The 18174-nt window shown below is 47.3% G+C and overlaps 1 protein-coding gene across 5 annotated transcripts in view; it reads right to left on the reverse strand.

The window, feature by feature from the left end:
• Positions 1-18174, reverse strand: part of BLTP2 (bridge-like lipid transfer protein family member 2) — a 33597-nt gene that overhangs the window by 6528 nt on the left and 8895 nt on the right. For 3 of the 5 annotated variants that reach the window (XM_005583233.4, XM_005583235.5, XM_065532306.2), the window contains exons 16-27: positions 15122-16214; positions 14510-14701; positions 14164-14366; positions 13898-14016; positions 13557-13777; positions 12666-12856; positions 12436-12535; positions 12091-12293; positions 7912-8206; positions 3245-3402; positions 2769-2975; positions 108-207 (exon numbers count right to left, since the gene is read on the reverse strand). In XM_005583233.4, the coding sequence (XP_005583290.1) occupies positions 108-207; positions 2769-2975; positions 3245-3402; positions 7912-8206; positions 12091-12293; positions 12436-12535; positions 12666-12856; positions 13557-13777; positions 13898-14016; positions 14164-14366; positions 14510-14701; positions 15122-16214 (3082 nt within the window). Of the gene's footprint in view, positions 1-107; positions 208-2768; positions 2976-3244; positions 3403-7911; positions 8207-12090; positions 12294-12435; positions 12536-12665; positions 12857-13088; positions 13314-13556; positions 13778-13897; positions 14017-14163; positions 14367-14509; positions 14702-15121; positions 16215-18174 lie in introns of those variants that run through there. The other 2 variants (XM_005583234.4, XM_074018856.1) reach the window with 2 other exon arrangements.

The raw sequence follows: 18174 nt of genomic DNA on the forward strand, positions 1-18174 counted from the left end.
GTCCTACTACTGCATACATTGACGTTAAGAATAGGAAGGGAAATGAGGTCCCTTTGGGATGCACATCTGTTCCTAATTATTTGATGCAGAGGAGGGGGAGGGCTGACCTGTGGTTGTGGTAACCATGCCGCCCACTGCCTGCCCACTCTCCATCAGCTCCTGCACAGAGTCCAAACTACGCTGCCGGTGCTCCTCGATATTCTTCACCTGAAGACAGAGATGCAGGCAACTTTAGCTCCTGGGGAAACAGTGGCTTGTCCTGGACAACTGGGTGACAGATCTCCATATTTCAAGTAGTTACACTTACTATCTAGACCTCCACTGCATGGAATAGCTTGAACCATCTCCCAGGATAGAGGACGTACTTGTCTCATTCTCTTGCCCCAGTTCACCCAAATTCTCCAACCCAACTGCATTACATGCACACTTTGCCAGGCCCGCAGGTCTCGAGCCAGAAAAACAATGAGCAAGGTTCAAATCTAATCATGTCTTGGGCAAAATATCTCATTAAAAAAAAATTACTTTCCCACCCATTTTGTTATTTGTTCCATTTGTGTTCTTGTTGTTTTCTATCTTCAGATAGATAACCACTCTGACAATGTTGCCATGGGGGAAGGGAATTGAATTATTTTTATTCACTCTGCCAAGCTGAAGTCAGAGTGAATAACAGAATGAGTGAGATGGGAAGACCACAGCAGATGGTGGATCTATCAAGCCTCAAAAAAATATAGGAAAGGCCAAAGTCCCTCGTACCTAAACCAAAGACGTTCCACTCTAACGCTAGTATCACAGCCTGAGGGGGGTGGGGGGCAGGGGGCAAGAGTTCACATGCAAAAGAAGGCATGCCTAAAAGCAGCAGAGGTGCAGAAAATGCCAGAAAGATCCAACAGCTCATCCATTCTACTTCTGCATGGGTAGTTAACACCTGTGCTTACCTCCTAAGACTACTGATAAACAGCACTGCTTGCTTGAATGAACCACAGCTCTTATATATCAGCATGACTTCTTGTACTACCAACAACCAGTCCCTTACTTGGCTTGACATCTGATCTTTTTATTTTTATTTTTTTTGAGACGGAGTCTTGCTCTGTTGCCCAGGCTGGAGTGCAGTGGTGCGATATCAGCTCACTGCAACCTCCACCTCTTGGGTTCAAGCAATTCTCTGCCTCAGCCTCCCGAGTAGCTGGAATTACAGGCGCCCACCACCACGCCCGGCTAATTTTTGTATTTTTAGTAGAGACGGGGTTTCACCATCTTGGCCAGGGTACTCTTGAACTCCTAACCTCGTGATCCACTTGCCTCGGCCTCCCAAAGTGCTGGGATTATAGGCGTGAGCCACCGCGCCCAGCCTGACATCTGATCTAAATGCTCATTACCTCTTATTACACTTGAGGTTGCCTGGACTAAGCCCTAAGGTCCTTGATATAAGAAGCATCAGCCAGGGAGGTGAGAAGAGGGACCCTTTTATCCCCACTAAGAATTGCAAATGGATTTATCACTGTGGTCCTTATCAGACACAGCTAGATCCTGTAACTCATTTGGGGGTGTACCATGCCCAAGACAATGTGGGCACTTAACACCTGTTAAGTAATAATGCACAATATTGACTAGGCATATCTCATAACCAATAGACTCTCCAATAATTCTGATGATATTATATCTTAGAAGTTACAGGGTAAAATATAATCTGGTTCAGTTTTACCAAGAAGCTGAAAAGCAAATTAACAACCATGCAATGCAAAGACAAGCTCCTTCCCTTATTTCTGCCAACTGCTCACAATCTCACCATCTAACAAAAACATTATCTTGGCTGGGTGGGGCATAAGCCTGTAATCCCAACACTTTGGGAGGCCGAGGCGGGCGGATCAAGAGGTCAGGAGCTCAAGACCAGCCTGGCCAACATGGTGAAACCCCGTCTCCACTAAAGATACAAAAATTAGGGGGTCATGGTGGGGCGTGCCTGTAATCCCAGCTACTCAGGAGGCTGAGGCAGGAAAATGGCTTGAACCCGGGAGGCAGAGGTTGCAGTGAGCCGAGCTCATGCCACTGCACTCCAGCCTGGGCTACAGAGCAAGACTCTGTCTCAAAAAACAAACAAAACCACATTATCTTGCCACACACTTAAGACCTCCCCATACATACTGACTTTAAAAAAAAAAAAGAGTACTTTCCACCTGAATAAAGATTTATATTTTCAAAGCACCTTATTATGGGATCCTTTCAACAATCTTGTGAGGGTGAAGTATCAATTCCATTTCACAATTAAAGGTGACTTGTCCAAGAGCTCATGGCTACTATCATGGGAAAGCTATCATTAGAACTCACATAACCTGACTCCTAGACAGTCTTTCATTCAACCTCACTGCCTTGCTGAAATAACCAGTCAGTCATTTTCATGAGAGGACAGAGAATGGGCAGATAGTGAACTTATCGAAAATTCTGAGTCACTGCCTGTTTTCTTGGCTGCCTGCTGATTAGTGTGAACATTAATAGGGATCAGCAATCTTAAAGAGTAAAAAAGTTCCAGTCCATTTTATACTAGTTCTGGGAAATGAGAATTTCTTTTGCAATGAAATAGAACACCATGAGGAAAAAAAAAAAACAGTACTATACGCTTCCAGACCAGAGACTGCCCACATTCAAGGTGTTATCAGCCTCATTATTCTGCTAAGCTAGTAACAGTAGGTTACTGTCAAGAATACTCCAGCCATTAGAAACTCTATGGAAAACCAGGAATATAATGGGCCTTCACAAATCCACTCACTAACCTCTAACCAGAGCTGTCGGCCATCCTGCTCCGTGGGGCTGCTCTCAGTGGTGGCAAAGTACTGCATGCCATCCAAGAGGCAAGTCCAGGATGTCTTTTGCTTCAATGTATCACCATACCAGGCTGGATGGTGCTGGCACTGCAGCAGTTGGGCTTTGGCAGCTGACACAATGACACAGCCTTCTGTCTCTGCTCCACGAAGAACCATCTGTGCCAGAGATAGAAGCAGAGTTAAGCTACCAAGGAAGATGAGAAGATTAGTGAGCACATTGTATCAACCACTGCAGCTAGATCTAATTCTGGCTTACTGAGGAAATTTTACTGGCATCTGGACATAGAAGTGATTATCTATGATACCTATGAGAAGGACAAATTTTTTGGAACTCTATTTACCCATTCATACTTAGAGGTGGGAGAAGGTGAACAATATGATCATGATCTAGCCTGATGTTGAGGTAACTTGTAAAGAGAAGGTACCTGACAGTTAACCAGTTCAATAAGGCAGTTTCGGTTGTATATGTCATCCGTCTGGCAGGCAGCAATGCCACACAACTGGTCACTCATGCCTGATTCCTCTTCTGTGAACACTACAAACCTGTCTGTCTCTTCAATTAGTTTCTGCAACATGTAAGCACCTGGCAGAGAAATAGGAAGCAGGGAAAGGTCACAGTCTCAAAGGGAAAGACTTTTCCCTTTCCAGAGCCAAACGGATCTTCCCTCAATTTATCTGGCTAGATAAGGGCTTAGAATACATCCTCCCAAACCTAGAACTCTAGCCCAGCCCATCCCTTGACCCATGAAGGCAAAACAAGGGTTATTTCATTTTCCCTTTTTTTTTTTTTGAGACAGAGTCTTGCTCTGTCACCCAGGCTGGAGTGCAGTGGCACTCGGCTCACGGCAACCTTCACCTCCTGGTTCAAGCGATTCTCCTGCCTCAGCCTCCCGAGTAGCTGGGATTACAGGTGCGTGCCACCATACCTGCTAATTTTGTGTTTTTTTAGTAGAGACTCGTTTCGCCATGTTGGCCAGGCTTGTCTCGAACTCCTGACCTCAGGTGATCCGCCCACCTCGGCCTCCCAAAGTGCTGGGATTACAGGCGTGAGCCACCTCGCCCAGCCTTCCTTCAATTTTACTAAAAGTACAGATTCCCAACAGAAACTGAGAAATGCTAGCTAACACTTTTTTCTCTTAGGTATTACTCTATGATCTCTCCCTTACCCCCATTTTATTCCTTTTCTCATTTCGTATTATTTTACACGCTATTTGACCACTCTTTTCCACTTGAAACCACTCTCTTGCCATCAATGTTATTATATTCTCCTAGGTCTGCTGCTTCCCCTGATTATGTCTCCAGGCCCTCTTCCTTCTCCGAGGTCTAAGCTCCTCAGATCCATCCTTGGCATGTTCCCTTCTCTTTCCTATTCTTTCTCTTAACGGGTTTGTCTAACAGAGTGTATGGTTAAGAGCACAGTCTCCAGAATCAAACTAGTCTGCCTGTATTGTGACCTTGGGCAGTCTGCCTCTCTGCGTGGCAATTTCCTTATTTGTAAAAGAGTAACTCTCTCATAAGATTGCTATGAAAGTTTAATGGGGCCAGGCGCGGTGGCTCACGCCTGTAATCCCAGCACTTTGGGAGGCTGAAGTGGGCAGATCACAAGGTCAGGATATTGAGACCATCCTGGCCAACATGGTGAAACTCCGTCTCTACTAAAAATACAAAAATTAGCCAGGTGTAGTGGCGCACACCTGTAATCCCAGCTACTCGGGAGGCTGAGGTAGGACAAGAGTGTGAATCTAGGAGGTGGAGATTGCAGTGAGCTGAGATTGCGCCACTGCACTCCAGTCTGGTGACAGAGCAAGACTCCGTTTCAAAAAAAAAAAAAAAGGAAAAAATTTAATGGCATAATACATAAAAATATTTCGCAGAGTACCTACCACACAGTCAGCAACTATTATAATATTCTTGGCATTAACTCTTAGCTCTATGCTGAAATTCCGAAATATCTCTCTTTATAGCCCTAAGCTTTTAGACCCCAATTTCCAGCTGTTTGTTAGACATTATATTGATAGCCTACTAGTGACACAAATTCAGCATGCCCAAATCTGAACTTAAAAACCCGGCTGGGCGCGGTGGCTCAAGCCTGTAATCCCAGCACTTTGGGAGGCCGAGACGGGTGGATCACGACGTCAGGAGATCGAGACCATCCTGGCTAACACAGTGAAACCCCGTCTCTACTAAAAAATACAAAAAACTAGCCGGGCGAGGTGGCAGGCGCCTGTAGTCCCAGCTACTCGGGAGGCTGAGGCAGGAGAATGGCGTGAACCCGGGAGGTAGAGCTTGCAGTGAGCTGAGATCCGGCCACTGCACTGCAGCCTGGGTGACAGAGCGAGACTCCATCTCAAAAAAAAAAAAAAAAAAAACCCTACACCTCCCCAAACCTGTTTAGTCCCAGGCTCTATTTCTGATCCATCATGCCAGTCATCAGGCTCAAAATCAAGTTGTTATAATTTTCTACCTTTCACTCCTCCTTCCAACCAGTGGCCAGTTCTCCCATATGCACAATAATGTTTCCATCCATCTTATCTCCATTCCCACTGCCTCCACCTAGTTCTAGCCCTCAATGTTTTTTTTTTGTTTGTTTGTTTGTTTGTTTCTTGAGATGGAGTTTCACTCTTATTGCCCAGGCTGGAGTGCAATGGCGCAATCTTGGCTCACCGCAACCTCTGCCCCCGGGTTCAAGCAATTCTACCATCTCAGCCTCCCGAGTAGCTGGGATTATAGGCGCACACCACCACGCCTGGCTAATTTTTATATTTTTACTAGAGACAGGGTTTCACCATGTTGGCCAGGCTGGTCTCCAACTCCTGACCTCAAGTGATCCACCCCTTAGCCTCCCAAAGTGCTGGGATTACAGGTGTGAGCCACTGTGCCTGGCCCCAGCCCTCAATGCTTCTTATTGAGACACCATAATAGTTTCCTAATTTGTCTCCCCACCTCGTTTCTTCCTCTCCAATCCTCCTACACACTACTGCCAGATCTGTCTTCATAAAACGATGACACACCCATATTCAAAAACATTCAGTAGTTCACCACTGCCTACTGTACAAGGACCAAAAACTCCTTAGCCCTATATGAAAGGTCTTTGGTGATCTACCCCAGCTTTCCTTTCTAGTCCTTTCTCTCACTCTTTCTGTCAACTAAAAGAGACTGTTTACTCTCTGTGATACTGTGAAATATGTATTTGGTCCTCCCTGTTTCCTGGCATACAAAATCTAAAATCATTAGTGCCTCCAAAGTGATGTCTTCTTGTATGCTGAGTTGACTGGTTGCTGGCAGCCCCTAAGTAGCTTCAGGATGGTGGCTGGTCACTGGAAAGACTCAGGCAGGATTAAAGTGTTATAACTTTCAGTCCCACCCCCATCACACACACACTTCCTGGGAAGAGAGGGGCTGAAGGCTAAGTTAATCACCAGTGGCCAGTGGTTTAATCAATCATGCCTACATAATGAAGTCTCCATTAAAAACCCAAAAGGATAGGATTTGGAGAGCTTCTGGATAGCTGAACACGTACAGGTTCCTGGGGCGTAGCGTGCCTGCCTGGGGAGGGCATAGAAGCTTCCCGCCACTTCCCATACCTCGCATTATGCATCCCTTCATCCGTATCCTTTGTAATACCCTTTATAATAAACCAGTAAACAGGTTTCCTTCAGTCCTGTGAGCTGCTCTAGCAAATTAATTGAACCCAAGGAGGGGGTGGTGGGAACCCGTTTATAGCCAGGTGGTGAGAAGCACAAATAAAGCAACCTGGAGCCTGTGACTGGCATATGAAGGAAGGGGCGGGGGGCTTAGAGACTGACTCATCAACCTTTGGCATCTGATGCTGTCCTCAGGTAGATAGTGTCAGAATTGAACTGAATTAAAGGACACCCAACTGGTGTCCGCTGCAGAATTAATTGCTTGCTTATTGGTTGGGGAAAAATTCCCACACATTTGGTCACAGAAGTCTTCTGTGTCAATTGTTTCTGAGTGAGAGAACAGAAAAAACACTTTTGAGCTTGGGTTTTTCCACTCAAGATTCTCCTTTGAACACACTAAGCTTTCAAACTCCACTCCTACTCAGGTTATTCCCTCCGCCTTGATTGCCCTTCCATCCCATTTCTATATGTTCAAACCATATTAAGCTTTCAGGGCCTGGCTCAAATGCTACTTCCTCAATCAACTCTCCCCTGATGGTATTCCCCCCTTCACTCCTGTCAGCAGTAACTCCTTTTTTTTTTTTTTTTTTTTTTTTTTTATGAGAGAGTCTCACTCTGTCACCCCGGCTGGAGTGCAGTGGTGCGATCTCGGCTCACCGTCAGCTCCGCCTCCTGGGTTCACGCCATTCTCCTGCCTCAGCCTCCCAAGTAGCTGGGACTACAGGTGCCCGCCACCATACCCGGCTAATTTTTTTGTATTTTTAGTAGAGATGGGGTTTTACCATGTTAGCCAGGATGGTCTCGATCTCCTGACCTCGTGATCCGCCCACCTGGGTCTCCCAAAGTGCTGGGATTACAGGCATGAGCCACCACGCCCGGCCCCATATTCTTTTTTTTTTTGAGATGCACTCCTGCTCTGTCACCTCCACTTCCTGGGTTCAAGCGATTCTCGTGCCTTAGCCTCCCAAGTAGCTGGGATTACAGGTACATGCCACCCTGCCTAATTTTTTTTGTATTAATTTTGCTAAAGATGGGGTTTTGCCATGTTGGCCAGGCTGGTCTTGAACTCCTGACCTCAAGTGACCCACCCACCTCAGCCTCCCAAAGTGCTGGGATTACAGGGGTGAGCCACTGCACCCGGCTAACTCCCATTTTCTTTTATTTCTCTCTTGTGACATTTATCACTTTGTTTCTTTCCCTTACTCATCTTGTTTTGGCTCCATCACTCCCCTTCTGATTCTCTTCTGGCCACGGGACCAGACCATTTAATGCCCCAACATCACTGTTACTTAATATATAAGACTTAGGTGGCCTCAGAAGGAAAAATGATAGTTTCACTTCTGCACATAGATGGAAGCAGCCATGACTCAGTCCTTTTCAAACTCTTGTCCAAGCCCATATCCATGTTCTAAACCCAAACCCATAAAGCCTCATCTCCCCAAGCTTACCTCCTGATGACCCCTTATCAGGCCGTCCACTGAAGCTGGGAGTGTTAGCACGAGGTGGGGCTGAGGCACTACTTGGGACACCCCGCTTTGGCTTTTTGGCTGGCATCTGTGGATCAATCTTTAACCCCTTCAGGGCCTCCGTAGAGAGATTACGTTTGAGTACAGCTGCCTTTTTGTAGCCATCATATAACCCAAAGGCAATGTCTCGATTAGTAGTTGTCCAGGAAATCCGTAAATCTACTAAGTGCAGCTGATGTGTATGAAAGGTAGGATCCCCATCACGAGTAGAGAGCTCCTACGAAACAGGAAAAGGACTTCAAGGCTTCAGGTAGCGTGGAAATTGCCCCCAATGCTGCTGTTCCACAAGGGCAGTGATAAGAGAAAAGTTTGTTGAATAAGAAACGTGTTGGCCAGGTGCAGTGGCTCATGCCCGTAATCCCAGCACTTTGGGAGGCCGAAGCGGGCGAATCATGAGATCAGGAGTTTGAGACCAGCCTAGTCAATCTGGTGAAACCTCATCTCTACTAAAAATACAAAAAATTAGCTGGACGTGGTGGCTGGCACCTGTAAACCCTGCTACTCAGGAGGCTGAGGCAGGAGAATCACTTGAACCTAGGAGGCAGAGGTTGCAGTGAGCCAAGATCACACCACTGCACTCCTATCCGGGTGACAATGAGAGACACGGTTTCAAAAAAAAAAAAAAGAAGGCCGGGCGCGGTGGCTCAAGCCTGTAATCCCAGCACTTTGGGAGGCCGAGACGGGCGGATCACGAGGTCAGGAGATCGAGACCATCCTGGCTAACATGGTGAAACGCCATCTCTACTAAAACATACAAAAAACTAGCCGGGCGAGGTGGCGGGCGCCTGTAGTCCCAGCTACGCAGGAGGCTGAGCCAGGAGAATGGCGTGAACCTGGGAGGCGGAGCTTGCAGTGAGCTGAGATCCGGCCACTGCACTCTAGCCTGGGTGACAAAGCAAGACTCTGTCTCAAAAAAAAAAAAAAAAAAAAAAAAAAAAAGGCCGGGCGCGGTGGCTCAAGCCTGTAATCCCAGCACTTTGGGAGGCCGAGACGGGCAGATCACGAGGTCGGGAGATCGAGACCATCCTGGCTAACATGGTGAAACCCCGTCTCTACTAAAAAATACAAAAAACTAGCCGGGCGAGGTGGCGGGCGCCTGTAGTCCCAGCTACTGGGGAGGCTGAGGCAGGAGAATGGCGGGAACCCGGGAGGCGGAGCTTGCAGTGAGCTGAGATCCGGCCACTGCACTCCAGCCTGGGCGGCAGAGCGAGACTCCGTCTCAAAAAAAAAAAAAAAAGGCCGGGCGCGGTGGCTCAAGCCTGTAATCCCAGCACTCTGGGAGGCCGAGATGGGCGGATCACGAGGTCAGGAGATCGAGACCATCCTGGCTAACACAGTGAAACCCCGTCTCTACTAAGAAATACAAAAAATAGCCGGGCGAGGTGGCAGCGCCTGTAGTCCCAGCTACTCAGGAGGCTGAGGCCGGAGAATGGCGTGAACCCGGGAGGCGGAGCTTGCAGTGAGCTGAGATCCGGCCACTGCACTCCAGCCTGGGCTACAGAGCGAGACTCCGTCTCAAAAAAAAAAAAAAAAAAAAAAAAAAGAAAGAAAAAAGAAAAGAAATTCGCTGGGCAAGGTGGGGAGACAGACCCTGGAGAAAGAAAAACTAAGTGGTCTTGGCTTATGTATTATATTACATTTGAACTATACCTGTATTTTGTTTGTTATTAAAAAATGTTTTTAGAGTTCCTCTACAATTCTTTTTTGAGAAATGGAAGTCTATTTTGCCCAGACCGGTCTTGAACTCCTGGCTTCAAGCAGTCTTCCTGCCTCAGTCTCCCAAGTAGCTGGAACTACGGGTACAAGCCACTGTGCCTGGCCCCACTTTATCTTATTTTTAAAATATGTTTATTTATTTGAGACAGAATCTGGCTCTGTCTCCCAGGCTGAAGTGTAGTGGTGTGATTTTTTTTTTTTTTTTTTTTGAGACAGTCTCACTCCATCACCCATGCTGGAGTGCAGCGGCATGATCTTGGCTAACTGCAACCTCCGCCTCCCAGGTTCAAGCGATTCTCATGCTTCAGTCTCCAAGCACCTGGGATTACAGGTATGTGCTACCACACCTGGCTTGTTTATTTATTTATTTATTTATTTATTTATTTTTTTTGAAATAGAGTCTCACTCTGTCACCCAGGCTGAAGTGCAGTGGTACGATCTTGGCTGGCTGCAACCTCCACTTTCCGGGTTCAAGAGATTCTCCTGCCTCAGCCTCTCGAGTAGCTGGGATTACAGGCACCCGCCGCCACACCCAGCAAATTTTTGTATTTTTTAGTAGAGATGGGGTTTCACCATATTGGCCAAGCTGGTCTCAAACTCCTGTCCTCAAATGATCCGCCCACCTTGGCATCCCAAAGTGATGGGATTACAGGCGTGAGCCACTACACCTGGCCTAATTTTTGTATTTTTAGTAGAGACAGGGTTTCACCATGTTGGCCAGTCTGGTCTCAAACTCCTGACCTCGAGTGATCGATCCATCTGCCTCAGCCTCCCAAAGTGTAGGGATTACAGGTGTGAGCCACTGCACCCAGCCTCAATGGTGCAATCCTGGCTCACAACCTCTGCCTCTTGGGCTCAAACCATCCTCCCACCTCAGCCTCCTGAGTAGCTGGGATGACAGGTGCACGCCACCATGCCTAGCTAATTTTTTTGCATTTTTTGTAGAGAAAGGGTTTCACCATGTTGCCCAGGCTAGTCTGGAACTCTTGACTTCAAGGGATCCACCCACCCTGGCCTCCCAGAGTGCTGGGATTACAGGCATGAGCCATCAACATACCTTGCCTATTTATTTATTTTTGAGATGGGGTCTCACTCTGTCACCCAGGTTGGAGTGCAGTGGCACGATCACGGCTCACCGCAGCCTCGATTTCCGAGACTCCAGCCATCTTCCCACCTCAGCCTCCCAAATAGCTGGGATCACAGGCACATGCCGCCACACCCAGATAATTTTTTGTATTTTTGGTAGAGAGAGGGTTTCCACATGTTGCCCAGGCTGGTCTCACAAACTCCTGAGCTTGAGCAATCCACCTGCTTCAGCCTCCCAAAGTTTTGGGATTACAGGTGTGAGCCACTGAGCCCAGCCCCCACTGTATTTTATTTGTTTTGTTTTGTTTTTTGTATTTTGGAGACAGCATCTTGCTCTGTCGCCCAGCTTGGAGTGCAGTGGTGAGACCTCGGCTCTCTGCAACCTCCACCTCCCAGTTTCAAGAGATTCTCCTGCCTCAGCCTCCCGAGCAGCTGGGACTACGGGCATGCGCCACCATCCCCAGCTAATTTTTTTGTTTTTTTAGTAGAGATGGGGTTTCACCATGTTGGTCAGGTTGGTCTCGAGCTCATGATTTCAAACGATCCATCCGCCTCGGCCTCCCAAAGTGCTGGGATTACAGACATGAGACACCGCACCCAGCTCTCCCCCACTGTATTTTAAATGACTTGAGAATTTCAACTTAAAATCCTTCCCTAATTGGGGGAAAAGTCCGTACCAATTTTTTTTCAGTGTTAGGAAAAAATTTTACTCTATTTCCTAAAGAGTAAGATACTATTTTTAGGAGAGAAAGAAAAGGTATTTTCGAAAAGAGGGATGCTGATACAGCTAAACCAAGTGAGTTTGTCATAAAGTAATGACATACATGCTTGGAATATAACGAGAAACATTACCAGGGACTTCGCCTGCAACCTACTCCTATGGACTTTATTGTGTTCCCCCCAAATTCACATGTTGCAGTCCTAACCCCCAATGTAATGGTATCTGGAGATGGGCCTTTGGGAAGTAATGACATGAGATCATGAGGGTGGGGCACTCATGACAGAATTAGTGTTTTTACAATAAGAGAAACCAGAGCACTCATGCACACTTGTGCTCTCTCTCCCTCTCTGCCATGTGAGGACAGAGACAAGGCAGTCATCTGCAAGCCAAGAAGACAGCCCTCACCAGAACCCAACCATGCAGGCACCCTAATCTTGGACTTCCCAGTCTCCAAAACTGATAAATAAATTTTTGTTATATAAGCCTCCCAGTCTCTGGTATTTTGTTATGGCAGTCCAAGTAGGCTGAGATACCTACTAATATAAATAAGGTAATAAAGAAACTGTGTCAGGCAGTACCTCCTCAGCTGTGCGATTGCTATGCCGTTGGTAGGTGAGGGAGGATAAGCTCAGCAGGTGGGTCTTTGTTACCAAAGGATCAAGACAGTGATCAGCATTCTCTTCAGTGGGTGAGGCCATCAGGTGAACGGTCACCTGACTTAGGTCACTCACCATCTGGGTAACACTCCAATCAGAGATAAGGCGCCGCATTACTGTGCCTGCTGAGAAAAAGAGGCACACAGAGACCATGCTGACCAGTTCAGAGGATAGTGTAAGACAGAGATGGAGGAGGGGAATGGAACTGAGAAAGGGAAAAACAACAAGGAACAGGATAGGAGAAATGAAAGGACTCTTTGATTTTACCTTGAGGTATGAGCCGCTGAGTCCCCCGAGTAAAGACATGGCCCTGACTGCACTCAATCTGGATGCCCCGTTGCTGGGCAAATGAGGCCCAATAATGTACCTGGCAACAAGAGAGCATAACACTGAACAAAGAATGGCATGAGAGGGATGATTAAGGGACTCAGTATGAGAAACAAGAAAACTAGAAGCAAAATAAAGTGAAGATGTCAGCAGGGACATCAGCGCCTTACCTGCAGCTGGGGAAAGAGGGCTGTATAGGAAAGTTGCTTGTAGTGCTGACCAAGTTTCTTCTTGCTGGGTTTCAGGTTATTGAAGAGCTTTCCCCTGCAGATAGGCCTTGTGACACTAGTCCAAGTTGCCCAGAAGTTCTGCATCCAGCGCAGGGTACTACTATATAGCAGAATTCGGGGTTGGGATATTGCTGCAAAGGGAAAGACAGACATTTCCTAGTTATGGATGAAACACAGAGGTAAAGCTAAATCCTTCCCTTGCTGCACGTTGTAGAGGTTTAAAAATCCAAAATCCAAACAGCAACTGGCCTCACATTCAGCATCCCCCACTCCCTCTTCTTTCAAGGATCTAAGCTCTCTGCTTTCCCCTACTGCTATAGTCTAAAGTTTGCATCTCCCCAAAATTCATGTTAAAATACTAACCCCTAAGGTGATGATGTTAAGAGGTGGGCCTCTGGGAGGTCACTAGATCATGAGGGTGGAGCCTTCGTGAATAGGATTAGTGCCCTTTTAAAAGTGGTCCAAGGGAGCTCACTGACTCCTTCCACCATATTAGGACACAGCAAAAAGGCACCATCTATGAGGAATGGGCCCTCACTGACACTGAATTTGTCAGTTCTTTGATCTTGGACTTTCAAGCCTACAGAACTGTGAGAGATAAATGTTTGTTGTTTATAAGCTACCAAACTTGTGGTATTATTATAATAGCAGCCAAAAAGGTCTAAGACACCAACACTTTCCCCGCAAAAAAAAAAAAAAAAAAAAAGGTCCTAACCTAGATTCTCCCTTGCCCTTCTCCCCTCCCCTACCCAGAGGGTCAAGCTAAAGTCCCCAGTGTCCATGCCTGCCCTCCCAGCCCTTCCTCCCCACTACCCCAGGCCCAAGCCTCACTTCCACTGTGCCGAGTCAGATCCATCTTGATGGAGAGATTGAGGTTCTCCGAGCGAAAGGCCCGGTAGGAGTCATGAAGCTGGCCCAAGGGCACCTCAGGCAGGAACTCTGGGGCCCGCAGAGTGACACTATGGTGATCATGGGGGTTCCCATGGCACAGCCACTGCAGGTCCAGTGTCATGCAGAGGTCAGGCAGGTGAAGGAAGCAGCAGTCGTCATACCTGCCTCAAAACGGAGCCCCAGCCCTCAGTGCCCTGGTCACTCACTTCCCCTTGGCTCTTCCCCCTCCCTCCAACCTTAGTCCCTCACCCCATGGAGGACCCTCCCTTCACTCCACTCACTTAGAGGCTGTTCTCACGTTGATATCCAAGTCACCCTTGAACACAAACTGACCAGGTTTCCAATGAAAAGACAGGTGGCTCCACTCCCAGTGCATATTTTCAGTTGTGTTGTATGGATCCTATGATCACCCCCAAGAACTTGGTGAGATATAGGTAAGAAAACCATTCTCATCTCCCATATCAGCACCTTTCTCTCTTCCCACATGTGCTATACAGGCCTCAACCATATTATCCTGATAGGAAAAAAGTATCAAGTCACCCCTTACCTCGGTGGCCAGCTGGTGCAGGTTCGCCTGTTCAATGTCCATGTGCCAGTCTCCATGGAACAAAAGACGGCTCTTGTCCCACCAGGGCAAAGGTGGGCTGGGGTCAGCTGAGGGCTTGGTCAAGAGGTCCACACACTGACCAATCAGTGTCCAGGCTGGATCCCAGCATGGGCCCCATACCACTGTGTACTGGAATATTTCCGCTGGGGTAGAGGAACAAAGGCAATAACTTGTTCACAACATTACCCTTCTCTTCCTTCTTCACTCCAGAAGGGCCTCAGCTCATCTCCTATTTCACCCATCACAAATGTCCCTCAGCCAAACCAACTGCCCCATCTCTACTCACAGTGGAAGTCATGGTAGAATTTGAGTGGGGGCATGTTCCTCTCCACTGCCACGTTACCCCACGGAAGCCCCAAGTGCAAGATCTGACGCCGACGGGAGCAAGGCTGACCACTCTGCTCGGTGCCCACAAGTCGACCCATCAGCCGCCAGTCACGGATCTCAAACAGGTACCGTGGATAGTCTCTGATCCGAACTGTTACCAGAGGAAGGGTACACACTGGCTACTCAGGGGCAGTCTGAGCACTCTTGGACCTTTTTCCTCACCACTATTTTACCCATCTATATTTACAAAGTCAATTGAGGGAACAAGGGCAGGCAGTTGACAGCAAGCTGAAAAATGACAGTAACCCTGGAGCAGAAGGTTAAGGGCATAGCACTGAGATCCAAGAGACAATAATCTTAAAGATAACTGTGTTAGCTTTCCCTTTATGTTAGCCAAGCAATTTCAGGGTGAAATTTAGGAACAAAGAAAGGGAAGGGAAGCCCACCCATCCCACTCCACCCATCCAAAAGAGCACAGTTCCCAATATAACCATATAACCTAGTTTGTCTAAAATCACTCAGAGAGCTCCCTAGAGCTGAGCAGGCAAACACGGGGTCTGCAAATACTTACCCAGAAAGGTCTTGACATTGCACTTGAGCATTCGACACCACTGAATGACAAGATCTACTCCCTCAGGGGGAAAAGGGCTGCCTGGATCAAGCTCTTGAACCTGTTCTACCACATGCTCAGGACCGTGGAAAGAGGCATCTGCCAGAGCTACCAGCTCTAGCCCTGCTAAGCTCCAAGTGAGCAGTGCCCGGCGCATGGGTGTGTTGCCATAGAGACGACGGGAACGCTGGATGTAGATTTCAATGTTTTTGCGTTCCAAAGAGGCATAGAGCTCCTCAATTTTGCGGGCAGGCAATAACTCCCCATGCTGCTTCCGAAGGGCGGCCACTTTGGCATCCAGTAGCTGCAGTCTTTTGGCACTCTCCTTACTTTCATCCTTCATCAGCTCATAGTTATCATGAAGTTTCACCTCAAAAATATCATCCAAGAAAACCCATGAGAAGTGCTGAACCTTTAAGAGTAGATCAGGTGGGAGCGGGACAGGGCCTGGAGAGGCCCAAGCATGAGTCCCTCGATGCAGTCCCTTCAGCCACTTCTGAACTCCCACAGCCTCATCTAGAGTTCGAGAAAAGTCATACTGATAAGGAAACTCCACTGAGACTGAGCCGAGGGAGAGAAGCCAAACACGGTTCCGGAGGGTCTGCAGCGCAGGGAAGGGGTTCCGGTGGAGGATCATCTCTTCCAGCTCAGGCAGCAGCTGCACCTCCACCTCCTTGAAGTTGAAGATACTATTGCCATCAAAGCCAGCTGCCAGCTCAGGACAGTATGCCTGCAAGGAACCTCCATGCCGGCTCAGTGACACACTCTCTGCAGCCAGGGTAATGAACTTATCCTCAGCTACAAAAGCTGTGAGTTTGGCTGTGCTCACCTCCAGGGTTAGGTTTAGCAGCCGCTTTGGGGGTAATGGTTCAGGGGCACGGCCTTCTAGCTCAGAAATGGTTCCTGAAGTCTCTAGTGCAAGGGATGGTACAGTCTCAGGAAACACAGTGGCTCTTAGTAGGTCTCGGCACTGTAGAGTGGCCAGGATATGCTGGTACAGGTACATGTGATCTGGAGGACTCCAAAGTAAGGTCAGCCCTGCACCACACTGAACCTTTAGGGAGCAGAAGAAAAGGATCTGTCAATTACCGTGTCATAAAACAGTAGAGATGGCAAAAGATTATGACACATGCATACCTGGCTCAAGAACCATCTCCACCCAGAAGTTGTTCCTGAGTAACCACATTAATTACTGCCTTGCTTTGTTCCTGTTAGCACTAACGTGCTGAGCTAACAGTTGTTAGTGTCTTACATTTAAGAGCACTTACACTTTTCAAGTTCTCCTCAACTGGATTCTAAATTGTCTGAAAATAGGGACCATGTGTTTTCATTCTTTGGTATCTACCATAGTACACTCAGTATAGACAGCAGGTACTCAATAATATTATCATCTGCCTTCATGTTTCTGCTTATGAGTTACCTTTCTATCGGCAACTACACTGTCTAGTAACCACTGCAACAGTCAACTTGAAAATGTTTCATGAATTGATTGCATCAATTTAATTCTCAAAATATAGCATAATAAAGTACTGAGCACACAAGTCAATATGGCAGCTGACTTATGTAAAAGTATGCGTCAAGGAGGGAGTAGTGTCTTTGTCAGCTTGAAAAACAAAGTCAGGGGCCGGGCGCAGTGGCTCATGCCTGTAATCCCAGCACTTTGGGAGGCTGAGGCGGGTGGATCATGAGGTCTGAAGATTGAGACTATCCTGGCTAACATGGTGAAACCCCGTCTCTACTAAAAAAATACAAAAAATTAGCCGGGCATGGTGGCGGGCGCCTGTAGTCCCAGCTGCTCGGGAGGCTGAGGCAGGAGAATGGCGTGAACCCGGGAGGCGGAGCTTGCAGTGAGCTGAGATTGCGCCACTGCACTCCAGCCTGGGCAACACAGCGAAACTCCATCTCAAGAAAAAAATGGCCAGGCGCGGTGGCTCAAGCCTGTAATCCCAGCACTTTGGGAGGCCGAGATGGGCGGATCACGAGGTCAGGAGATCGAGACCATCCTGGCTAACACGGTGAAACCCCGTCTCTACTAAGAAATACAAAAAATAGCCGGGCGAGGTGGCAGCGCCTGTAATCCCAGCTACTCGGGAGGCTGAGGCCGGAGAATGGCGTGAACCCGGGAGGCGGAGCTTGCAGTGAGCTGAGATCCGGCCACTGCACTCCAGCCTGGGCTACAGAGCAAGGCTCCGTCTCAAAAAAAAAAAATAATAATAAGTAAATAAAAATAAAAAATAAAAACAAAGTCAGTTCTGAATAGCTAAGTGGACAGAGAAAAGTAAAATTCCAGGACAGAAAATTCTCAAGTTCTAGTCTCTAAAAAGGAAACTCTTCCGTTTCCAAAGGTGAAGTCTGACAAAGAGGAAAACGCCCACCCTCCTCCTAAGAGGGTCCCATGTCCATCTGTTACCCTGAGGATAAAGATACTGGAAAGCCTCTCAAAACCTGCCACTGCCTCTATCATCTGACTCCTTCCAGTCTTTTGATGGGCTGAGGGCTTCAGCAAAATGACCCCAGGTCATTATTTTTAAAAAGCCCCTTATTTTTCAGAGATGCATAGTGAAACATTTATAGTGGAAATTATATATGTCTGATACCTACTTACCTACTTCAAAATAATCCCAGAACCTGAGGCAGGGGAAATTGGTGGGAGTATAATTAAAAGATATTGGTCATGAATTGGTAATTATTGAACCTTGGTATACAAAGCTTATATATTCTCTCTAGTTTTGCATGTATTTTAAATTCCACAAAAAGTTAAAAACATAAGAGTTAGAAAAAATAAACAAAATCAGGTGTCATACTTCTCATGAAACCAGTTTCACAACATGAGTTAAAAAGAGAGGCTGGGCATGGTGGCTCACACCTGTAATCCCAGCACTTTCGAAGGCCAAGATAGGAGGATTGTTTGAGCCCAGCAGTTTAAGACCAGTCTGGGCAACATGTGAGACTCTGTTTTGGGAAAAGACAAGGAAAAAAAAAAAAAAAAGACAGAGAAAGGGTCTAAGCTGAGG

Source organism: Macaca fascicularis, chromosome 16, assembly GCF_037993035.2.
Source record: "Macaca fascicularis isolate 582-1 chromosome 16, T2T-MFA8v1.1".
In the NCBI taxonomy this organism is placed as follows: domain Eukaryota; kingdom Metazoa; phylum Chordata; class Mammalia; order Primates; family Cercopithecidae; genus Macaca; species Macaca fascicularis.